The sequence below is a fragment of the Grus americana genome, chromosome 2, assembly GCF_028858705.1.
Source record: "Grus americana isolate bGruAme1 chromosome 2, bGruAme1.mat, whole genome shotgun sequence".
Lineage (NCBI taxonomy): Eukaryota > Metazoa > Chordata > Aves > Gruiformes > Gruidae > Grus > Grus americana.
In genome coordinates, this window is record NC_072853.1 from 168,788,182 (window position 1) to 168,809,925 (window position 21,744).

The window sequence follows — 21,744 nt, forward strand, 5'->3', positions numbered from 1 at the left end:
CCCCGGTGCCCCCCCCCCCCCCGCACCCCATGGGCTCTCCCGGACCCCCGGTGCCCCCCCCCCCACCCCATTCACTGTCCTGGACCCCCCGGTACCACCGACCCCCGGACCTCCCGGTACCACCGACCCCCAGACCCCCGGGTGCCACCGACCCCGGACCCCACTGACTGTCCCGGCCCCCCGGTGCCACCGAGCCCAGCCCCACAGCCCCGCCGGACCCCCCGTGTCACCCTCCCCAGCCCCCCCGGTGCCATGGTGTCCCCGCGGGACCTGCCCGAGCCCCCACCCCTCTGCAGGGACACCCCGGGCCGGGGGCTTTGCCCCAGCGTCGTGGTGAGCCCCGGCACCGGCACCGGCACCGGCAGCGGCCCCGCGGGGTCGGAGCGGGGGCACCGGGCCGGGGCTGCTGGGCGCCGCGGTCCCGCTCCGAGCCGTGCGGGGGGGGCGGGCGGCAGATCCAGCCGCGCTCCGCCGGGAACCGGCAGCGAGAAACCGGGAGCCGGGAGCGGGGCTGCTCCGCCGCTGCCCACCGTCCTGGAGCGGACACCGGACCCGCGCCCCCCGCGCCATGGCCGCGCCTCGGCAGGTAGGACCAGGAGTGCACCGGGATGGGGGGAGCACCGGGATCGGGGGAGCACGAGGATGGGGAGACACCGGGATGGGGAGGCACCGGGATGGGGGGAGCACCGGGATGGGGAGACACCGGGATGGGGGGAGCACCGGGATGGGGGGAGCACGAGGATGGGGAGACACCGGGATGGGGAGGCACCGGGATGGGGGAGACACCGGGATGGGGGAGCACCGGGATGGGGGAGCACCGGGATGGGGGGAGCACCGGGTTGAGGGAGAGCACCGGGGAGGAGGAGCACCGGGGAGGGGAGGACCTCCGGAGCAGTTTTGGGAGATGGTCCAGCCTGCAGCAAGGGGCTGGGGCGCTGCCGGCTCTGCCCATGGCTGCCTGTCCCTGGGGGGTCACTGTCCCACCGGGGTGGCCCTGGGCATGGTGGGAGCGGGGCCACCCCAAGGAGCAGGGACCAAATGCTCCCACAGGATGCTGTTAGGGTGGCCATGACCTCAGGTGGGCAAAGCAAGGGGGGGTGGGCAGCTCCAGACTTGGGGGGCTGCTGTGATTTGAGGGCTGGTCCTCACCCCCCCCAGCTCGGCACACGGCAAGGGCCGACCAAGGCATGCGTCAGAGCTGGTCGGTGTCAGGTCTGTCCCCCCACGCACCCAAGGAGCTCCAGGGGAGCCCCGGCCTCCCCGAGGGGCCCCCTCTCTGTCTCCCCTGGGGACTAAACACCCCCATGTGAATAGTCTGAGCGTGTGCTCAGTCTGGTTTTGCCGTGCTGGAGGGGGGAGCTGCTGGGGGGGGCCGGTGGCAAAGCCCAGCTTCACCCACAGCCACACACGTCTCCCACTCGGAGGACGTGGGGAAGGGGTGTCCCCGTCCCCCGGGATGGGGGCTGGGAGCAGGATGGGGGCGACTGCTGTGGCGGGGGGGCTGCAAACCGTCTCCTTCTGGTGTCACTCAATGCAACCCCCTCTTGGCAAATCCCCGCGTGGTTGATGTCAGCAGGACGGGTACTGTGGCACGGAGCCGGCAACACCCATCGCATGTGGCGTCGGGCCCCCACCCAGCCGGCACGGGGAGGGAAAGGTTGGATGAAGTGCCTCCTGCTGCAAATACCAGGGTGTCAGGGCAGTTTATCTCACGCTCTCCCTGACGGAGCGTGAAACGTTGCAGGGACCTGTCAGCACACGTGCTGGGAACTGTGCCGGGATGCCTTTGCCTCCGTGCCCACGCAGGATGGGCGCAGCGGTGTGCCCTTTCCCAGCCGTGTGCCAGCCCTGGAGCCCGGTGCGGCCGCTTGCACCCGCCGTCCCCACACACCTCAGGCCTGGCCGGGGGTCCTGCCGCTGCCTGGCACGGCTCTGCGAGGGGCTCAGGCACTCCGGGTGCTCCTGGGTACGGCGGCTTTGTCCTGTACCTGGCACCCGCCAGCTTCTGCTCTCCCTCTCCCCTGGCCAGCTGGCTCTGCTCCCCAGCCCCACGGCACGTCCCCCGCAGTATCAGCGAGCGCGTCCCCATGTCCCACGGATACGTGTGGTTTATTCCTGGCTCTGCTGCCCCGGCAGGGGCTGGGCAGGGACCCCCTGGTGATGTCCCCGCAGGCGCTGGTGACGTTCAAGGATGTGGCGGTCAGGTTCTCGGCGGAGGAGTGGGAGCTGCTGGAGGAATGGCAGCTGCACCGGGAGGTGACGGAGGGGACATCCCGGCTGCTGGCCTCCCTTGGTAGGGTGCTGCCACAGTGCTTGTCCCAGCCGGAATGGGGATGGTGTGGGGGTCCCTCTCCTCTGGTCAGGGAGAGCTCAGCAGCCGGCAGCCGGGGGGGCTGCCCTTCCTGGTGCCCCCACCTCCCCTGTCCCCCAGGGCCCCCCGGCAGCCCAGCCCTCGGTGCCCTGGTGCAGCTGGTGAAGGAGATCCCCACGTTTCTCTTCGGTGGTCCCAAGGCCGGCACGGAACTGGGTGCTGCCGGCAGTGAGGACGCGACAGTGGGCTCTGAGCAGACGGGCACAGGCGGTGAGTGCCACGGCTGTGCCGGGTGGGCGAGAGCCCAGTCCTGCCCTGCTGGGCACCGGGGATGTGGGGGCTCTGCCTTGGTGCTCAGCAGTGTGTGACGGTGGGGGTGCAAGGGTGCTGGAGGCAAAGCCGCCCTACAGCCCCCGCCAGCCCTGGCAGCGCCTTCAGGGACCTGGGTGCGTCCCGGCGGTGCACAGGGTCCGTGGGAGCCAAGTGCTGAGCGATGGTGGAGTGGGGGCTGCACCCTCCAGCTGTGGAAGGGCTGGGCAGGGGGTCTGGCGTTGGCACCCCAGGAGCACCCAGCCCCGAGCAGGGGTTTCTCCTAATGCCGGCACAGGCATCGCTGCAGAATGGGGGGTCTCCCCGGGGCCACTCTGCCTGCCTGCAGGATGAGCCCCCGCTGCAGACCCCAGCCCCTGTGGAGCTGGGCTGTGCCAGGAGCTGGGGACTGGCGGAGCCTCACGGTGGAGCCGGGGACGGTGCGTGCAGCGGCCGAGTCACGGGGCTGGGGACCCTGGCATGGGGGTGAGGGGGTGTGGGCAGCCGGTACCGGGGATCTGTGTGTGTCCCTAGCCCCCTGCTCCCGGCCACATCTGGGGATGCCCGGCTGCTGGGGCGGCCGGGGACAGGAATTTGCTTTTGCAGTTATAACGGAGGCACCAGCAGAGAGTTGGCCACTCCGCAGCCTGGAGAAGTGCCTGGAGGAGCTGGCAGAGAGGGGGTCTGGCCTCCCCCATCCCATGGTGAGCAGGTCCCATGGCCCCGGGGAGAGACAGCGGGGAGAGCCCGGTGGTCGCCAGTCTCTGCCCAGCAGACGCTCGCTCAGAGGTGTGGCACGACACGGCATCGTGCCCATGCCTTGGCACAGCACGGCATTGTACCGTGCAGCGTGGCAGGGCACGGCATGGCATTGAGCGCATGCCATGGCACAGCACGGCATTGTACCGTGCGGCGTGGCAGGGCACGGCATGGCATTGAGTGCATGCCATGGCACAGCATGGTGCACACACCACGGCACAGCATGGTATGGAGTGGCACGGTGTGGCGCAGCATGGCGTGGCGCCTTACAGCATGGCATAGCATGGCATGGCATGGCACGGCATGGCACGACAGGGCTGAGCACTGGTCTCCAGTCTCCGCGGAGGCAGCAGGAGGGAGCTGTTTGGACCCCGTGCTCGCTGGCGCTGGGGTTTGGGTACCACCCCATGTCCCTCGTGGGTGGGTGCCATGAGCATGCTCTGCCCTGGGGTGGTGGCAGGACTCGGGGTGCCGGTGCTGAGCCCAGCAAGCCGAGGCAGATGCCGGGCACACAGCGCTTGGCACTTGCTGTGGCTCCTGGGCTGTGCCGGGGGGTGTTGGGTGCGAGGGTGGGATGAGCTGGGTCCCGTCGGCTCTTGCCCTGAGTGTGCCCCGCAGGCCCGGCCACCCTCCCTGGTCCCTCACGAGCCGAGTCGCCGGCAGCCGCTGCCCGCCTCTGCCCGCAATCTGGGGATGGTGCTGGGTGCTCCGGCTCTGTGGGCGGCATCTCCTCCGCCAGCACCTGCACCGGGGAGGCAGCGGGCTGGGACAGGGACAGTGGGCTCTGCTGCAGCCCTGCGCTGCCGTCTGGTGAGGTCTTGGGGGGGTTCCAGGGAACTCTTGGGGGGTCCCAGTGCATCTTGGGCAGCCCTGGGGGACACAGTGCCAGGGCTGGGGCTGCACAGTGGGACACCAGGGCAGGATTTGGTCCCTGGGTGGGGGGAGGAGCGTCCCCTCCCTGCACAGCCCAACCCGCTGTCCCTGGGGGGCATTGTGCCTCATCACTGGGAATTCAGCCCCCCCCCCCAGCAAGGTCATGCGAGGATGTGGGTGGGGGTGCTGAGCCCCAGGGTCCCAGCTGGGGAGTGCTGCCCCTGGAGAGCAGGGGCTTTCCTGGGGGGGTTTGGGCTTTGGGGGGCATCCTGATGGGGTTTGGGAGTGATATGCCTGTGGAGTCTGGTCCCTGGGGACATCCCTGGGGGGGGTCTGGGCTTTGGGGGGCATCCTTGCAGGGTCTGGTACCTGGGGAATCCTTGGGAGGCGTCTGAGTTGGGGGGGGGGCACATCCCTGGGGGGTGTCTGTGCTTTGGGAGAGCATCCTTGGCGGGGGGGGGGGTGTGTCCGTGTCCAATCCCCTGGGGTATTGCAGGGGACCCCTGCAGGGTCAGGTCCCCAAGGAGCATCCCTGGGGGGCCCGGTCCCTGGGGGAGGGGGATCCCTGCAGAGGCCAGGTATCCCTTTGGGGTCTGGTCCCTGGGGGTACCTTTGTGCTGCTCAGGGAGGACGGAAGGTCCCCTCTGCCTGTCACACATCGGGGTGATGCTGTGGGGTCTCACCAGCCGGGTGCATGGAGCAGAGCCCCCTGCGAGGGCTGCTCAACTGCCTGCGGGACGTCACCACCCCCAAGCCCACCCCGGCCTGGCCGGGGGCTGCTGGCGGCCCCCAGGGGTCTGCAGGGCTGGGCATCGGGGGCCGTAGCCCCTCTGCAACGGGTGGGTGGCACAAGGGGCAGTGGTGGGGGCTCGGGGTGCTGGCAGCCCCTCTCCTGCTGGGGGTTGGCACAGGGGGTGAGGGCCCCCAGGGTGGGAGAAGGGGCTGAAGCCCCAGGGCAGAGGGAATGGCCGTGCCTGGGTGCGTGGTGCTGGCGGCTCTGGGCCACGGTGCTGGGCAGGGATGACCCCATGGCCGCACGTCCCCTCTCCCGTATGCCCCATGGCACTGAGCAGAGCGATGGCTGGGCCCCGGCGTCACCCTGACCCGGTGGGCATGGCGGTCCCTCGTCCCCCAGGGCTGGGGACACACATGGGGCCCTGTGCCAGCACCCAGGGACAGGCAGCACCGTGGGATGGGGGGTTTTGGGGGGCTGCCCCCTCTGACAGGGTGTCTGTGCCTCTTCCCAGGGGTGATGGCACCAGTGATGCCCCCGGGCACCCTTGCCAAGACCCAAGCTTCGGGGTTGTGTGGCACCGCTGCACCGGGGGACGACCACCCTGCCGGCAGCACGCGGCCACCCACCCGTCCCCCTGCCACGGGGATGGCGACCAAGAGACCCTCTGCAGAAGGTGCTGGGGGGCTGGGGGAGTGACGTGGGAGGGGGCCGGTGGCACTGGGACATGGGCTGAGCTCCCACCCTCTGACTTGCAGCAGGGCCGGCAAGTGCCACGTCCCCACCGGGCTCCGGCGTGTGTCCCAGCGGCTGCAGCGGGGAGAGCTCGCCCAAGAAGAGGCGTCCTTTGGGGAGGCCCCTGGCCCCGCAGGAGCCCCCCGGTGAGGCCCAGGACCTCATGATGGAGGTTGGCTGGGTCTGCGCCGTCCTGGCAGAGGAGCTGGAGCGGCTGTGCCAGGGCCTGTGGTCGGTGCGCTGGGAGTTGTGGAGCATGCGGAGCCGCCTGGAGCGGCTGGAGCAGGGCTGGGCACGGGACATGGCCGCCCTCACCCGCCACCACCGGCGCCTCCGCCTCGCTGTCCAGCGGCTGAAGGGACGGTGCCAGGTGCTGGAGACCCGGTCCCAGCACAACAGCCTGCGGCCGCTGGGGCTGCCCGAGGGGACAGAAGGTGCTGACGCTGTCACCTTCCTGCAGACCATGCTGCCGGCGGCACTGGCCCTGCCGCTGGCTCCTGCTCTGCTGCAGATGGAGAGGTGCAGCCCCACCGCCCCGGCACAGCTGCTGCTCTTCAGCCTGCTCCGCTTCACCGACAAGCTGGTGTTGCTGCGGGCAGGCCGCCGGTGCCCCGAGCCATCCAGCTGGGCCTGTGCCTGCCATGCCATCGTCCCCGCCACCTGCCCCCCCTGCCGCCAGGCACCCTTTGCTGCTGGCCGCTGGGCCTGGAGGGCGATCGAGCTGCGCTGCGGCACCCGCTGCCCCACAGCCGGCCATGGCCGAGGCTCCGTGGGGGTGTGACCGAGCCCGGCCCAAGGGTGCCGGATCCTTCTCCCCAACGCAGCCGGTCCCGGTGCCATGTTGGCTCCTGCGTGGTGCTGAGCCCTTGCGGCTTCCTGCACCTCAGCATTCCTGCAGCACCATCCTGGAGCCCAGGCAGAGGGGCTGCTCGCAGCAGGATTTGGCCCCAGCTGGAGAGGGGGTGGCTGAGCCATCTTGCTGGTCACACCGGAGGAGCCAGCCCTGGTCCTGGCCACTTGGCAGAGCCCACCCTTCCTTGGGGGACACCTCCTGCACCCTACACTCCCTGCTGTGGTGCTCGCCCCCGACCCCACAGTCCCCGTGGGTGTCCGTGGTGTCCCCCCACCTGATCCCTGCATTAAAACAGTGATGGTGACGCTGCCGCCGTCTCCTCCATGGCTCCTGTGGCTGGTGACCCCGGCGGGCACCGGGGAGGGCTGGGAAGCTCTGTACGGCTCAGCCGGGTCAGTTCCTGGGGTGCAGGGCAGGAGGTGGGCAGGGGACAGGCTGAGCGGGCTGCTGCCTGCACCCATGGGGGTCCCACAGCTCGGCCCCTCTCAACTGGCAGCCAACCTGCCCGTGCCGCACTCCCCACCGCAGCACGTGGTGCTCATTGGAGCGGACGGACCCCGACACGTCCCACCTCCCGTGCCAGGCAGCTTCTTGGCTCGGGCAGCCATTGCCACTGTGCCGCGAAGCGGTGCTTGTGGGGCCAAAGCAGGAGAGGGGCTGCAAGCGCCGCTGAGCCACCACCACCCCTGTGCCGGCACCAAGCCCACCGCGGGGCCTGCAGTGCTGCCTGGCACGTCAGCACCGAGCCCTCACTGCCGAGTGACATGGTGACCTTTCCGGCCTGTCCCCCCAGGCTGACGGTGTGTGTCCCCCCACTGCCACCACCGTGCTGAGTCCCATGGCCCCCCAAGGTGGGGGACGGGGACAGGTCACAGCCAACGGCCCCATGGCCGCTCTTAAGGGACGTCAGGAGCCGCTGCTGCCAGCAGCCCCAGCCAGGACCCTCCTGCCCAGCTGCTGGAGCCCAGTACAGACCAGTAGCACCCAGTATGGCCTGTAAGGGATGTCAGAAGCCCTGGCCCCAGCCAGGACCCTCCATCCTGGCCACTGGAGCCCAGCCTGGTGCCAGGGAACCCGGGGTCTCTGCCTCAGCTGGGGGACACGGCTGCCGCCTTCCCCGTTGTGGGTTCAACCAGCAGCAAAGCTGAGATCATGTCCCAGAGACAGACGGACAGGACACATGGACAGGACACACAGACAGGATGCACACACAGCGTTCCCCTGTCCCTGCCCGTCCCCCCCTCAACCCCCCTGTTACAGCCTGATCAGCTGCAAATTCCCGTTTGCTGCGTTGCCTGGTAGCCCATCAACCAGTGCAGCTGCATCCATTTGCTTCTGATTATTTTCTTCATTAACGCTAATTAGGCAGGGTGTGGGACTCCCTGTCCTTGTCTGCTCAGCTGAGGCAAGAAACCTGTGGAGGCCAGCGTGCCACTGGCCGAGAGCCACGCGTGGGGCCACGCTGTCCCTGCACCCTCCCGTTCCTCCCCCACTTGCTGACGGTTTTGGGGGGTGAGGGCAGGGGCTGGGGGCGAGGGGCAGCGCTCGCTGGGGAGGCAGGTCCAGCTGCGGGCAGGGGCAGGCAGTGCCGGCATGGGGGGAAGGAGGGATGTGAGCAGGGGTCAAGCAGGAGGGGATCATCCCAGTGCCACCCTGTCCCCGCGCCATGGGGGTGCCCGGGATGCTGTGTGTGCTGGGTCCCAGCCTCAGTGGTGCAGGATCCCCAGGGAGGAGGGTGCCTGGGGTGGGCTGGGACAGGCACCCCACCCTGGGGAGCGTGGGAGCTGGGCCGGTGTGGGAGCAGCATCCCCAGTGCTGGGGTTGCCCCGTCAGAGGGTCACCCACCGTGTCCGTCCGTCCCCCCAGACACACTCACTCCCTCTGGCTCATTGGCTTTATTTGGTGGTTTGGCAAAGCAGGGGGAGCTGCCCCTGAAAAGCACTTTGGGGGTGCGTGAGGGGGGCAGTGCGCTGAGCTTGCACAGGCGCAGGCTCGCTTGTGCCTGGGGGGGGGTGCACAGGCCCCCTTGGCTGCCGCAGCACTGGGAGGGGGCGGGTGGGCCCTACAGCATGGCCTGGGGGCGGCCAGGCCCCCGGCTCTCTCCTGGCACAGAGCTGTGCCTGGCTGCCGGCACCGCTCCTCGCCGTGCCGTCCGGGCGCTCAGCGCCTCCTGCAAGAGACAGCGGGGTCTGCGGGGGGTCCCCATGATGGCAGGGTCCCCATCCCCAGATCTCGCTGCTGCCCAGCGGACAGGGCTGGGGATCCTGCCAGGGCTCTGCCATTACCTGTCGCGACAGCAGGACGCTGCCAGGGTGTCTTGCGGGCCATGATGGGTCCTTGCTCTCCCTCCTGGCTCTTTCCTGCGGGAGTGAGCACAGCATCACCCCAAGCCCTGGGCAATGGGGAGGCCTGGGGCCAGCCTGGCCTCGGGAAGGACACAGCCAGGGGCTGCCTGCGGGCAGGGCTGTGTGGGCTGACCCCTCCAGGCAGCTCTGGGGCCGGGGGCCAGCACCACCTGCTGCGTTGCGGCACCTCTGGACCTTTCACGCTCCGCCACTGGCTCCATACGCACCCGCTTGCCCAGCTGAACCTCATCGTCCTCACCGGCACGCCAGGACATCGACCGCGACTCCTGTGGGGAGAGATGGGGGTGCAGAATCGTCCGGTGCCACGGGGCCGTTGGACACCGCTGGGGTGACACCGAGGAGTTGATGGCACCAAGCTTCCTCCTCCACACACACACCGCTTCCCCTGGCCCCCGTGGCAGCCACCTCAGCGGTGCGGCATGGCCATGACCCAGCGCTACCGGCTCACCTCGCTCAGGACAGAGAAGCACCCCGAGCAGGGTCTGTGGGGCCGGCGCCGGCTCCCGCTGCTCATCCCCTGCAGAGGGAAGGATGGTTACTGGCTCTGCCGGAGCCTGCTGCTGCCCAAGGTCCCTCTGGTACCTGCGTAAGCACCCCCAAGTCGGATCTCGGTAGGATCCTGGGCAGGGAGCGCTGAGGGGAGCAGGAGCCGAGGGGGAAACAGCCAGCTAGCCCCCTTCACTGCCGCCCCAGGACGGGGACCCGATTGCTGCCATGGCAAGCGGTGCCCAAACCCTCCCCAGCTTCCCCCGGTTCATCCCTGCTCAGGCACCCAATCCCTGGCCGTGCTTTGGGCTGTGTTGTGGAAACAACCTGCTCCCACCCTCCTTCCCTATCCCTGGCCTCTCCCCTGCTTTCCATTGGCACAGCAGAGCCACCGTCCCGTGCCGCAGCGCCCATCTGCCGCCTCCCTCCTCCCCTGCTCACCCCCTTGCCCCCCCCCCCGCCCATGAAATGTTTGCTGGTTGTGCAAGCGCCGCAGCTGCCAGCGGGGCCTTGGCAGAGCACACGGCCCCGGGACGCCTGCAGACCACAGCCCCCCCGTGGTGTCGGCCCTCGGGGGTGAAGGGCTCGGCAGGACCTTGGTGCCCCAAGCCTGTCCTCAGCCCCACGCTGCCCAGAGCAGCACAGGGATCATGGTGGGTGGAAAAGCTGCTCTCCCGGGATTTGGCCTGTCCCCGTACGGGGGGCTCAGCACAGGGTGCTGGTGACAGAGCAGCCGGTGTCCCCTGCAGACAAGGTTTGCTTCCTGCAGAGCCACAGCTGTGCCATGCCGTGCCATGCCAGGGGAGGTTTCCCCTCCCCACAGTCTCCCCCACTCCCAGCCCCATTATTCCCCAGTTTTACCCCCCCACACACACAACCAACCTCTCTCCCCCGTGCGACCTTCTTCGAGTCACCGTGGTCGGCTCTGGCCACGGCCACGAGTGCCACAGCGGCAGCAAAGCTGCAGAGCAGCCACAGCCTCATGGTGCTGTGCGGGGGTACGGCCGCCCGGCTCAGCCTGCCCTGGTGTTGCCGCACAGTCCCCCACCTGGACCTTGGCCCCTGATGTCAGTGGTGGAGGCTGCTCCGGGGCGCCCAGCCCGGCGTCCGGCTGCCCACCGCAAGCTGTTGCCGCAGGAAGCTGTGGAGAGGAAGGGACCTCAGTGGGGCTGGAGGGACGGGCAGGTGCAGGCAGCACCATCCTGTCTGGACAAGGGATGAGGAAGATCCCCCTCTGCTACCCCAAAGGTTGGGTTGGAGGAGACATCTCCCCAAAACTGGTACCTTGGGGCTCCTCCTCTTCCTCTACCCACCTCTTCATCCCATCCACAGTCCCAGGCATCAAACAACCGGGGTCTTGGAGCAGCTACAGGTGTCAGGGGAGCCCCGAGCTCCCCCAAAATCTGCTCTGCATTTGCTGGTGCTGGGATGTGAATGCTGCAGGCAGAATAAGGAGCACCACCAGCAAGGGGAATTAGAGAGAGGACGAATTGAGAGAACAACTTCACACAATGTCATGGAAGAGAGAATTGAATTAAGGAGGAACCACACACGGGAGACACAGGGTCTTTAGGAAGTTTGTCTTTACTAAAGAAAAAAGAAATCCAGAGAAGTGGTTACACAGAAGGCAGCATAAAGAGGCTGCCGAGAGACCAGCTGGAAAACACGAGCACCGGCCTCGGTGCACAGCCCTGCGGAACTGGGGAAATAAGTTAGAAAAAACCCTGAGCCGGGAGGTCTCATTGCATTAGATCCAAGGCTATCTGTAGCGAGCAACCATAGAGTTTGTGATTATCAGGAGAATCATCTACCTCTTTGACAAAAAGGAGGCTGCAGCATGATCGGCTGCCTCAGGAAAGGAGATTTTATTGATCACGTGCCACTTTAATCCAAAGCTCAGAGACATTAGAGCATTTACAGACACTCAAGCAAAGGAAGTTATTTCCAGAATTATTCTTGGTTCTTTGTAGTTGAGGTCTAGCACTTGGATTTGCAGACTAATGCCAGAACAATTCGTCGATCCGTTGAATCCGACTCCTAGTCTTTCATCAGCCCACGCATTTCATCCTGTCATGTAACAGCTCAGTCTGGCTCAAGCTGGGTCTCCACCCTAAGGCTGGGGGCTTGACGATATGGAGAGACCATCATTGCTCCGGAAAACTTCTTCCATGGCCAGTTCCTCCTTCCACTGCAAACCCACCGAAGCTTCACGTCCCACTCAAGCTTCCAGGCCCTGCTCCCGTCTCGCTGCCCCAAGCAGCCTCTCAGCACCTGTATTTCCTCGTGACGAAAGTATTTGGATGTAATTGTTTCTTCAGATAAATACAGAGAACACTGACATCTGTAAATCATCCCTCCGCTTCCCAAACTCTAGGAGAGCATCTCTTGATCTGGGACATCATCCCACGTCACTTGTGCCTGCTCGATCGATTCAGCCCTTCTCTGTGATAAGGGTTATTTCCTCCGCATGACGCAGCCCCCCAGGAGGGCAGGGACCCTGGAGACATCTCTCCTGACCTCATCTAAATTTATTACTTTGAGTTTTGGGTCAGAGGATTACAGCTGCAGCTGGGTGATTGTAGCCAGGCTTTCCCAGCCTAATCACCCAGATTTCCTGATTTCCAGAAATATTTACTGTTAGGTTGTGCGATTAAAGGCTAATCTCCCCAAACACAAAGGGGCAGAGGAACAGAGACAGGCAGAGGAAGCCAGTCACCTCATCAGTGTGAAGGGAGCACCCCAACTCAGTGACTTCTGGGGGGGGGCCCCGCTGAGATGGCACTGACGGGAGTTACCAGCTACAAGGACATTTGGAGATGGCGTGAGATTTATCGGGGGATATTGAGGGCAAGGCCCAGAGGCAGGGAAAGGAAGGGATCTTGATGGGCCAAGGGGAATGAGGACAAGAAAACAGAGGGGAGAGGGAATAAAGATGACAAAATGGGTCGGTGAAGCATGAACAGGCCAAGTCGACACCTTTGCGTGTTTCTGTCTGTGCTGACCTGTGTGGTTGGTCATGTCTGTGCCCATCCACCTGTTATGTGCATGCACCACAGCAGGATTTATGCCAGCGCTTCTGCCGGCTTTTCCCATTTCAGCATTAACAGCTGTGCCTGCACCCCCCTGGTTACATCCTGCCCCGTTATACGTTTACTTCTTCCATTGCTAGTTAAGGTGGAGAAGAAAACGCCAAACCCCAGGACACAACCACCTCTTACACAGCACAGCAGCGTTGCGGTGTGAGCACCCAGGGAGGGCCAGGCCAGGCCCCCCCGCCAGGTCCCTGCCTGACCTCAGGGCACACAGCTCACCCACAGTGACATTTTCGGAGGCAATCACCAGCTCAAAGAGACCCAAACCCTGCATGTTGCCAGCACAAAACTCCCCTGGGGTGCTGGGAGCAGTTATCCCAACCCTGTAGCCGTTAGTTGTTCATGACACGCTGATCACCCCGTACGGGCTGGAGGCAGCACAGTCCTGATGGATTTGAAGAGGAAGGAAGCCCCCGCCATGGAAGTGCTGTGCCTGGGAGTCAAAGCTGCCCGTTAGCCAGGATGTCAAGAGCTTGTCGTTGTCCCCTGTGACACCCAGGTACAGCTCCCTCTGCAATGGCGTCCCCCTCAGAAGAGGCCTCAAGGGTCAGTGGCTCCCACCAAACAGGCACCGCGCCCTCCTTCAGCAGTGCAGGCCCAGAGCCGGGGGCAGCAGGGCTCCGGGGGCAGCAGGGCTCCGGGGGCAGCAGGGCTCCGGGGGCAGCAGGCGGGGCGGGGCGGGGCAGGGCAGGGCAAGGCAGGGCAGGCAGGACACGTGCCCGGGCAGCCCGCACACCCCGCACACCCGGGGAGGGGCTCGTTCCGGGCTGGCTCATAACAAAGCTCCGGCAGAGCGACCCGGGGCGAGCAGGGGACGGGCTGCGGCGACGGCCCGGGGCCAGGACCCCTCCCCAGGGGGGAACCACCCCCGCAGCCCGGCCCCGCTCTGCCGCCGGCCCCTCGCCTGCCTTGAGGCCCGGGCCGGGCCGGGCCGCTCTCCCGCCCCGGCGCTGCGTGGGGGAGGCCCGAGCCCGGCACCGACCCCGCGGGCCCGGGGATACGAACGGGGAGCGGCGGCCCCAGGTCGAGCCGCTAGACGGAGCCCCGACCACCCGGTTCCGGCGGAAGCACTAGGCCGCGTCCCGCGGTACCATGGCAACCGCGGCGGAAGGGGTGTGCTCTCACCTCGTAAACATCCGCTTCCTCACTTCCGGTAGAGGGCCCCGCCTTCCTCGTGCCTGAAACACGTCACGTTCCCGTGACCCGGAAGTCGTGCCGCTGTCCCAGAACTCCCTGCGCTGCCCCATCCCACGTGATGACGGCGGGCGGCGCGATTGGCTGCTCTCACCGGCGGCGCCATTTTGTGGCGGCCCGGCGCCACCGCTCGGCCACCAGGCGGCTCCCCGTCATTGGCGCAGCGCCCCACGTGACCTCGGGGGCGCTCTGCCATTGGGCGGTGACGCGGCCACCGCCCCGGGGGCGACCAGGCTCGTGGCGCGTGGGTGGGGGATGACGTGGGCAGGGGCAGCTGGGGGTGCGCTGGGCCAGCAGCTCACCCCACTGGAGTCACCCCCACCTGTCCTCGGGGGCACTGGCAGCAAATGGGCTCCGCGGGGGCAGGCGGGCCCCGGGACTGACCCATTACACACTCCCAAGCAAAACTCACGAGAAAATCAGCTCTAGCCCAGCCAAAACCAGGACAGTACCTACCCCTTCTTCCATGCCATCTGCGTCATGCCCAGGCGCTATGTTTGCCAATACATTCCAGTTAATCGCCACGGCTTTTCATAGAATCCCAGAATCATTTAGGCTGGAAAAGACCCTTAAGATCACGGGGTCCAACCGTTACCCCAGCACTGCCCAGCCCACCACTAACCCATGTCCCCAAGCACCACATCTACACGGCTCTGAAATCCCTCCAGGGACGGGGACTCCACCACTGCCCTGGGCAGCCTGGCCCAGGGCTTGACAGCCCTTTGGGGGAAGAAAGGTTTCCTGATCTCCAGTCTAAACCTCCCCTGGCACAACTTGAGGCCGTTTCCTCTCGTCCTATCGCTTCTTCCTTGGGAGAAGAGACTGACCCCCACCTGGCTACACCCTCCTTTCAGGGAGCTGTAGAGAGCCATCAGGTCTCCCCTCAGCCTCCTCTTCTCCAGGCTAAACCACCCCAGTTCCCTCAGCCGCTCCTCATCAGACTTGTGCTCCAGACCCTTCACCACTTGGTTGCCCTTCTCTGGACACGCTCCAGCACCTCAATGTCCTTCTTGGAGCGAGGGGCCCAAAACTGAACCGGTTCAGCACTCGAGGTGCGGCCTCACCAGTGCCGAGTACAGGGGGACGGTCACTGCCCTGGTCCTGCTGGCCACGCTATTGCTGATACAAAATACTACAAATTCATCCCAGTTTTGCTACACTTATAACCAAATTTGGCTTTTCTGATATTACTAATCTCAGCGTTTCTGGAATGAGTGTTGTGGTTCCCTGGGCACTGTTGGTCTTGCAAGACTCGTCTCCAGAAGATCCCAATCCCTGCTTCCCTCACCCAGGGAGTTCAGCTTCCCCGTGACCACTGGCAAAGCCCAGCCGCCCATGCTGCACTGCCTGCAGCTGCTGCTGCTTCCCTCGCTGGCATCCTACACATCCACCAATTCCTCCTGGCACCTTCCACAGTTCTATTCAGGGAGTTTCACCTCCCCGTCAGGGAGCAGTCTTCTGCTGGCAGCCATAACAGTGTCCCCGTTAAAGATCTGCTGAACGGTGCTTTGTTTCAGTAGTTTTAGGAAGGGAACACTGCAGGGTTCTGCACGAAGTCCCCACATCCTTTTCTAAGTGATAGCTGCAAAGTCTCATCAAAAAACCCCAAAGTCCTCCTTTAATATTGTACTCTAAATTCTCTCCATTCACTCTGCTTAAATTAATAGTGGGAAACCCCGTAAAGCTGGACACGCTGCCTGCAGAGCAAAGCACTAATGGCAGCCAAGTTCAGTGCCCTGAAGACCCTGGGGGATTCCTCCCCGTCTGGGGCTGGTGAGGGGCTGTTCCTTTGTTTGCGAGCGCAGCCCGCGTGCTGCTGGACAGACCAGGGATGTGACAACATGAACAATAATTTAGGAGAGTTTAATGAGAAGACAGGAAAGACCGCAGTGATCAGGCACAGAAAACACACCGACCAGCTGCCTGCTCACACATGGCTTCCCATCCTCCCCCCTTCGTTCTGTTTTCCTGTGCTTCCTCCTTTATCCACACGGATGCTTCCCTTGTCCTTTTCCCCGAAGCCTCCCAGACAATCCCAGTTTCCCCAGCAGGTGCTGCATACTGAGTTTTATACCCACTAATATGCCTCCATATGCCTTTCACAGCATTTATCCTCCCAAATCACTTCACTGGGTTTTGCTGCAGGGAAGAAGGTCCTGACTGTTCACCTCGACAGACACAACAGCTGCTGCCGACCTGCTGCCAATCAGCTGTCGATCTGAATGACGATGGGCCAGACATCCTTATGCTGAGAGTAGCCACCGAGCTCAAAGTTCTGGCATACAGAGTCCAACATGTGGTCAACAGTCTGCATCACCACTTTATATGCATCACGCAGCGATACATAATTTGAATTAGTAAGTTCATGTCCTTCGACATTTTGCTTAGTGTCAGGGCTCCGGATCAGCTGTGCCCTCTGCACCTCGCGGTGTACGTACACCTTGGGGTGCGTCGCTTCCCTCTTCACCTTCACAGCTGCATTGGAGGGTGGGGGTGCAGCCACGGGTTCAAAAGACACCACAGGGGCACGAAGTGCTTCTGATGCCCCCCCTTGGGAGCTGCCCTCCCTCTGAGGCTGGGGATGCAGAGTCTCCTGCTTTGCAGGACGACAAAACACTCCACGCATTCCCTTCGTGGGGTTGTCTTTTGCCTTAGCAGGAGGGACAGTCGCTGAGGCAATGCATTCAGAAAGACAGCCAGTCTTTCTCTGGGGAAACTCTAATCTCTTGTGGGTGCGAGTGTTGTAACGCCACATAATTCGCTTGGCTTTCCTGATGATTCGCCCTATCTGGGATTTTCGCTTTGCCAGCCTTTGAAGCGTGGCCCGAGCCTTACCAGTAAGACGAACAATTTTATTAACTCTGCCCTGATAACGAATCCTTTGCACGTGACAGTATTCATGGTCCTTAAGTGCAGAGACACCAACCTTATGGTTCCTGCAGTAGTCGTGTTCTCTCAGAGGACATGGACGTGGGGCGCAACGCAAGAGCCATGTCTCATTTATCACACAGTAACAGTGGTCTTTCAAAATACTCTCATTCAGCTCCTCGATAGACAGTTCCCCATTTCTCTGTGAAAATGTCAATTCTCCCAAGGTGCACTGACTATTTGGGGCGCTCCTTTGAAACCTCTCCCCGTGGTCACCACACAGATGCTCCCAAGGATCTGCCTTTCTGTTCTGCTGTTCCATCACTGGATGAAGTGGGAATCCTTTGCGTTGGGTTACGTTTGCTGTGACCCCTTGTTTATCCTCTGCTTCTCGTTCCTTCCCAGGCCAGAAGACCGTCCGTGACTGATCTTGGCTTTCCACCGTCCCTGATCCTCTGCCAGCCTCCTCTGGCTGCAACTCGCTCTTATCCCCGAGACACCTGAACTTGTTGAACAGTCTTCTAGACCGGAGACGCCACTGCATGCACCGTCCTCCTGCTGAGAGAGGGTTGGGAAGAGTTTGCCTTCTTCCTGGCTGGGGCACTGTGATGGGACAGGAGGAGGGGGACCATGCTGAAGGGAGGAATGGGGGACATGTTGACAGCCTGCCCCCAATCCAGTGAGAAAGGGCCATTCTCCCCAGTTCAGGGCTGCCTGGGCTCCACATCCCCAGCCTCTGCCTGGATGGGCAGCAGAATCAAGCCCTGCCCAGGGACGCTGCCTGTGCAGGGGTGGGAGAAGCCCTGGCAGCGATGACCAGGGGCAGCACAGGCAGCTGGGGACAGGGGCTGGAGCCCACCTCGGGCTCTTTGCTCCAGAGCCTGGTGGTGAGGAGGGACCACCAGGGAGAGTCGAGGAGAGACTGGGAGTCGAGGGAGACCAGGACTCACCTTGGCAGGGGTTCTGTGTCCTCTCCTCCAACACACGGCGCCTGCCAGCACCAGGCCACCAGCCTGAGGGAGGCTCCTCCAGCCAGTTCCTGTCCCCATCGTGTCCTGCAGGGAAACCAGATGGATGTCACCTTCCTAGCGGAGGAAACCCTTCTGCTCCACAGCCATGGGGCTGGAGGACGAAGCCCTGTTTCCCACCAGCAGCTAGAAAACCACAATCCTGTTCGCAGGTTACTGAATAGGGGAAGGATTCTCTGTGGGTTGAGGGGGATGAGCAGCAGCAGATAATCAGCAACATCTCTGCAGAGCTGCAGCCTTTGCGCAGGGAGACAGGCGGCTTCCGTTTCCCTTTGACACTGCTACTGCCCTGTGCAGGGAGACCGGCAGGGCCAGAGGGAAATGGGGGAGATGCCTCAAAACAGGCAGCGAAGAGGGGAGGGATTTGGGCAGGAGGGCAAGTGGGAACCCCAGAGACACACTGGTCACAGCTACGGAAGAGGAGCTTGGGGTGGCCTTTGGAATGTGCCGCCACTCCCCATCGAGGTAAGTGGTCCTATGGGGGCTGGATTGTTCCTGCTCACCTGGAGACGGGCTGTCGGGTCCATCCCACCTCACTGGGCTCTGCGGTGTGCAGACCCATGGCTCTTCCCCACGCTCCATCCGGTATAAAATGTCAGGTTTGGGGCCTGGGTAACCTGGAGGTGGAGCAGAGGGTGTTGTTCTAACACAAACTGTAGAAATAAATTGTTAACGCAAGAAAACAAAGGTCTTCTCTGTGACATGCCAAGCTGCTCTTCACTGTGACCAGAAGAGCTGAAGTTGAAACAACACTGAAATATGGGGAAAAAAGCAAAAGAGACACTGGACCTGCTGCCAGTAACAAATTTATTCACAAGGACAAGGGTAGGGCCCTGATGGGAGTACGGGAACCAACTCCCAACTCTGCTGACAGGGTTTCCCAGCAAAGAATTATCTGTTGCTCATCCTAGGGGTAGCTCCTAGGTGTGGGATGTCCTCTCAGGTAATCAGACACGTCCATCCTGTACTGGTGCCAGCAGGCAAGTCCTCTGAAGGGACCTTGCTGGTTCAGAGTACTCTGCTGTCCTATGATGGGTCTGCTCCCCTGAACCTTGCCTGGTACAGGCTACTCCTGCCCCGCTGCAGCTTGAGCACCCAGAAGAGGGGACAGAGTCGGTGGCCCATAGCCTGGATCCCCCCAAAAGATCCCTGCCTGACCTCAGGGCAGGCAGCTCACCCGCAGTTACATTTTCAGAGGTGGCCATCAGCTCAAAGAGACCCAAATATTGCGCTTGGCTTTCCCAAAGAGACTGCAGGACACCAGACTGCAGGTACTTGGAGCAGTTATCCCAACCCTGTAGCCAAAGTTCAAAAGACTCTGATCACCCCTCAAAGTGCTGGTAGCAGCACAGTTCTGATGGAGTCAAATATGACAGAAGCCCCCCCAGCCATGCCCCTCCACCCCCCCAGCTGACATCCAAGCCCAGGAGTTAAAACCGCAGGTTTACCCAGGGATGTCAAGAGCTTGTAGTTGTCCAGCATGACGCTGTGGTACAGCTCCCTCTGCCCTTCTGCAATGGCGTCCCACTCTGTGCGGCTCAGATAGACAGCAATGTCCTCGAAGGTCACTGGTTCCTGCCACACAAGGATTGCACCCTTGTTCACGCACGGAGGCCCACAGCCGCAGGGGAGAAGAGTTTCACATAGATTTAATTTTCCAGGTGCTATTTCCACCCCTGGGAGAGCTACCAAAAAGTGAGATTTGGAACACCAACGGACAGCACTTCCCAGGAGACTGCGTACCCTGAGGAGGGGAATTATGGATCTCCAGAGAACAACATTTTAACAAGACTTTTTGCATGGAGCTCGGGTCTATTTTCAGGACAGTCCACGGTGACCCCAAAGGGCCCATCCCACCAACGCCCTATGGATAGCGAGCAGGTAGGAAGGGGCTCTGGTTTCTCTCAGCCGTGTGGCTGTCAAAGGAGAGGTATGACAGGGGTGGCTGGAGAGGGCAATGTCACGGGGGCGGGGAACAAGGCAGAGGGTTGGAGGGGGGGCAGTAGCACGGGGGGGGCTGGAGAAGGACAATGTTGTGGAGGGACTGGGTGGAAAGTGTCACGGGAGGAGGGAATTTCAGAGAGCACCATGATGGCGGCTGCTGAGGGGGAGCAGCGGGAACCACCCTGGAGAGGCGTGAGGGGTCAGGGGGCCGTGCAGAGCCGGGCGTTGAGGGGCCCAGGGGCAGGGAGGGCGGCCCAGCCACCCTCCGCCAGGGCCCGGCTCCTACCTGCGTCTGCCTTGCCATGGCGCCCGGGAGGGCCGCTCCCCACCGGGCCGCCGCGCGGGGCATCACGGTGGCGCTTCCGGTGCGCCCGCCGGTTCCGTGCCGGAAGTAGGCCGCGTGACGTGGCGCCCCAGAAGCAACCGCGCGCTTGCTGCGCAGGCATCTTCTCCCGCCGTCGCTACCCCACGCGCTTCCGGCCAGAGCCCCGCCCCCCCGAAGTGATCAGCGCCGACCGGAAGTGTGTTCGCTGTGCACGTGACCTACCACCCCCTCCTAAAGGGGCGGGGCCGGGCCGCGCGCACATGGTGAGCGCGGTAAGCTCGGCGCCGCCATTTTAAGCACCGCCCTGCTCTCACGTGATCGGCAGCGGCGTCGCCATTGGTCCGTCGTGGAAGCCGCGGGGTGGAGTTTCTGTGTGGTCGCTTCTGGTGCGGGCTCCTCGGCTGCAGTGCCCCCTCCCAGCCCGGAGCACCCCGAGTTTTACCTCATTGTGAGTTATTTAGCAATCCTAGTCGTTATTAGCAATGCTGTTCCATGATAATGATTGCTAATTATTTTCTTTATGGTACATACCCTCAGTAAGTTTGTGGATGACGCTAAGTTGTGTGGGAGCGTTGATCTGCTGGAGGGCAGGAAGGCTCTGCAGAGGGATCCAGAGGGATCTGGATCCATGGGCCGAGGCAACTCTGTGAGGTTCAACGAGGCTCAGTGCCGGGCCCTGCCCTTGGGTCACACCAAGCCCAGGCAACACTACAGGCGTGGGGCAGAGTGGCTGGAAAGCTGCCCGGCGGAAAAGGACCTGGGGGTGTTGGTCGACAGCCGGCTGAACGTGAGCCAGCAGCGTGCCCAGGTGGCCAAGGGGGCCAACAGCATCCTGGCTTGTGTCAGCAATAGCGTGGCCAGCAGGACCAGGGCAGTGACCGTCCCCCTGTACTCGGCACTGGTGAGGCCGCACCTCGAGTGCTGGGTTCAGTTTTGGGCCCCTCGCTCCAAGGAGGACACTGAGGTGCTGGAGCGTGTCCAGAGAAGGGCAACCAAGTGGTGAAGGGTCTGGAGCACAAGTCTGATGAGGAGCGGCTGAGGGAACAGGGGTTGTTTAGTCTGGAGGCTGAACAACCAGTGCTCAGGAAGTGGGCACAGCTCCGAAGCACAATCCCTGCATATGGTGACACTCTGGCAAGGCCAGGGAGGTATGAGGGCTCACCCTACCCCAGCGCCTGCTGAGTGACAGCCATGCTTTCACCTTAAAAAACCTGATTGACAGGGCCCCCCTGCCATAATCAAAGAATCACAGAATCATTTAGGCTGGAAAAGACCCTTAAGATCACGGAGTCCAACCGTTACCCCAGCACTGCCCAGCCCACCACTAACCCATGTCCCCAAGCACCACATCTACATGGCTCTGAAATCCCTCCAGGGACGGGGACTCCACCACTGCCCTGGGCAGCCTGGCCCAGGGCTTGACAGCCCTTTGGGGGAAGAAAGGTTTCCTGATCTCCAGTCTAAACCTCCCCTGGCACAACTTGAGGCTGTTTCCTCTCGTCCTATCGCTTCTTCCTTGGGAGAAGAGACCAACCCCCACCTGGCTACAACCCTCAGCCTCTTTTTCTCTAGACTAAACAACCCCAGTTCCCTCCGCCGCTCTCTACGTGAACACTGAACTCTTTGCCACCTACTCCTGCTCCTTCACCAGGTTTTCTGGTTATTTTTCAGGTAAAGTTTATGTGGGTTGCAGAGATCTCCTGTGTGTGGATGGTTTTGCAGAATCCACTGGTTACACGGAGGCAGTGGAAAGGATCCAGTCGCCCCCTCATTCCCTCTGCTCTGGGAATTGGGCCATGTTCTCCTGCTTACGCCTTATCAACAGCTCTCTCTGCGCCGTAGCCTCCACTGCACAGCTCTTCTTTATC

General features: G+C 63.2%; 2 protein-coding genes across 9 annotated transcripts; one reads left to right on the forward strand and one right to left on the reverse strand.

The window, feature by feature from the left end:
- The first annotated feature begins 132 nt into the window (after window positions 1–132).
- Window positions 133–6,864, forward strand: KRBA1 (KRAB-A domain containing 1). Of its 7 annotated transcripts, none has more exons than XM_054818386.1 (8): window positions 427–586; window positions 2,137–2,293; window positions 2,432–2,581; window positions 3,227–3,409; window positions 3,998–4,189; window positions 4,939–5,091; window positions 5,500–5,661; window positions 5,744–6,864. In XM_054818386.1, exons 1-8 carry the CDS (start codon window positions 569–571, stop codon window positions 6,499–6,501), a joined length of 1,773 nt encoding a protein of 590 aa, XP_054674361.1. In that variant the 5' UTR covers window positions 427–568; the 3' UTR covers window positions 6,502–6,864. The 7 variants fall into 7 exon arrangements, with proteins under 7 accessions (XP_054674356.1, XP_054674357.1, XP_054674360.1 ...); XM_054818387.1 differs by having other exon boundaries at window positions 2,173–2,293; XM_054818381.1 differs by lacking the exon at window positions 2,137–2,293 and having other exon boundaries at window positions 133–586.
- An 8,722-nt stretch (window positions 6,865–15,586) lies between these two features.
- LOC129203626 (uncharacterized) lies at window positions 15,587–20,037 on the reverse strand. Of its 2 annotated transcripts, none has more exons than XM_054818415.1 (5): window positions 19,838–20,037; window positions 19,056–19,182; window positions 18,111–18,224; window positions 17,530–17,634; window positions 15,587–17,137 (listed from the first exon to the last, which is right to left on the reverse strand). In XM_054818415.1, exons 1-5 carry the CDS (start codon window positions 19,898–19,900, stop codon window positions 15,918–15,920), a joined length of 1,629 nt encoding a protein of 542 aa, XP_054674390.1. In that variant the 5' UTR covers window positions 19,901–20,037; the 3' UTR covers window positions 15,587–15,917. The 2 variants fall into 2 exon arrangements, with proteins under 2 accessions (XP_054674390.1, XP_054674389.1); XM_054818414.1 differs by having other exon boundaries at window positions 15,587–17,182.
- Window positions 20,038–21,744: the final 1,707 nt, after the last annotated feature.

Excerpts from the sequence above, each read along its gene's own strand:
- LOC129203626 (XM_054818414.1), bottom strand. The coding sequence starts at position 19,900 with ATGCCCCGCGCGGCGGCCCGGTGGGGAGCGGCCCTCCCGGGCGCCATG. Across the intron at positions 17,635-18,110 it reads ACCCGACAGCCCGTCTCCAG|GACACGATGGGGACAGGAAC; the intron begins GTGAGCAGGAAC and ends GTTTCCCTGCAG. Across the intron at positions 17,183-17,529 it reads GACACAGAACCCCTGCCAAG|TGCCCCAGCCAGGAAGAAGG; the intron begins GTGAGTCCTGGT and ends GTCCCATCACAG.
- KRBA1 (XM_054818381.1), top strand. The coding sequence starts at position 253 with ATGGTGTCCCCGCGGGACCTGCCCGAGCCCCCACCCCTCTGCAGGGAC. Across the intron at positions 587-2,431 it reads CCATGGCCGCGCCTCGGCAG|GGCCCCCCGGCAGCCCAGCC; the intron begins GTAGGACCAGGA and ends CCTGTCCCCCAG. Across the intron at positions 2,582-3,226 it reads TGAGCAGACGGGCACAGGCG|TTATAACGGAGGCACCAGCA; the intron begins GTGAGTGCCACG and ends TTGCTTTTGCAG.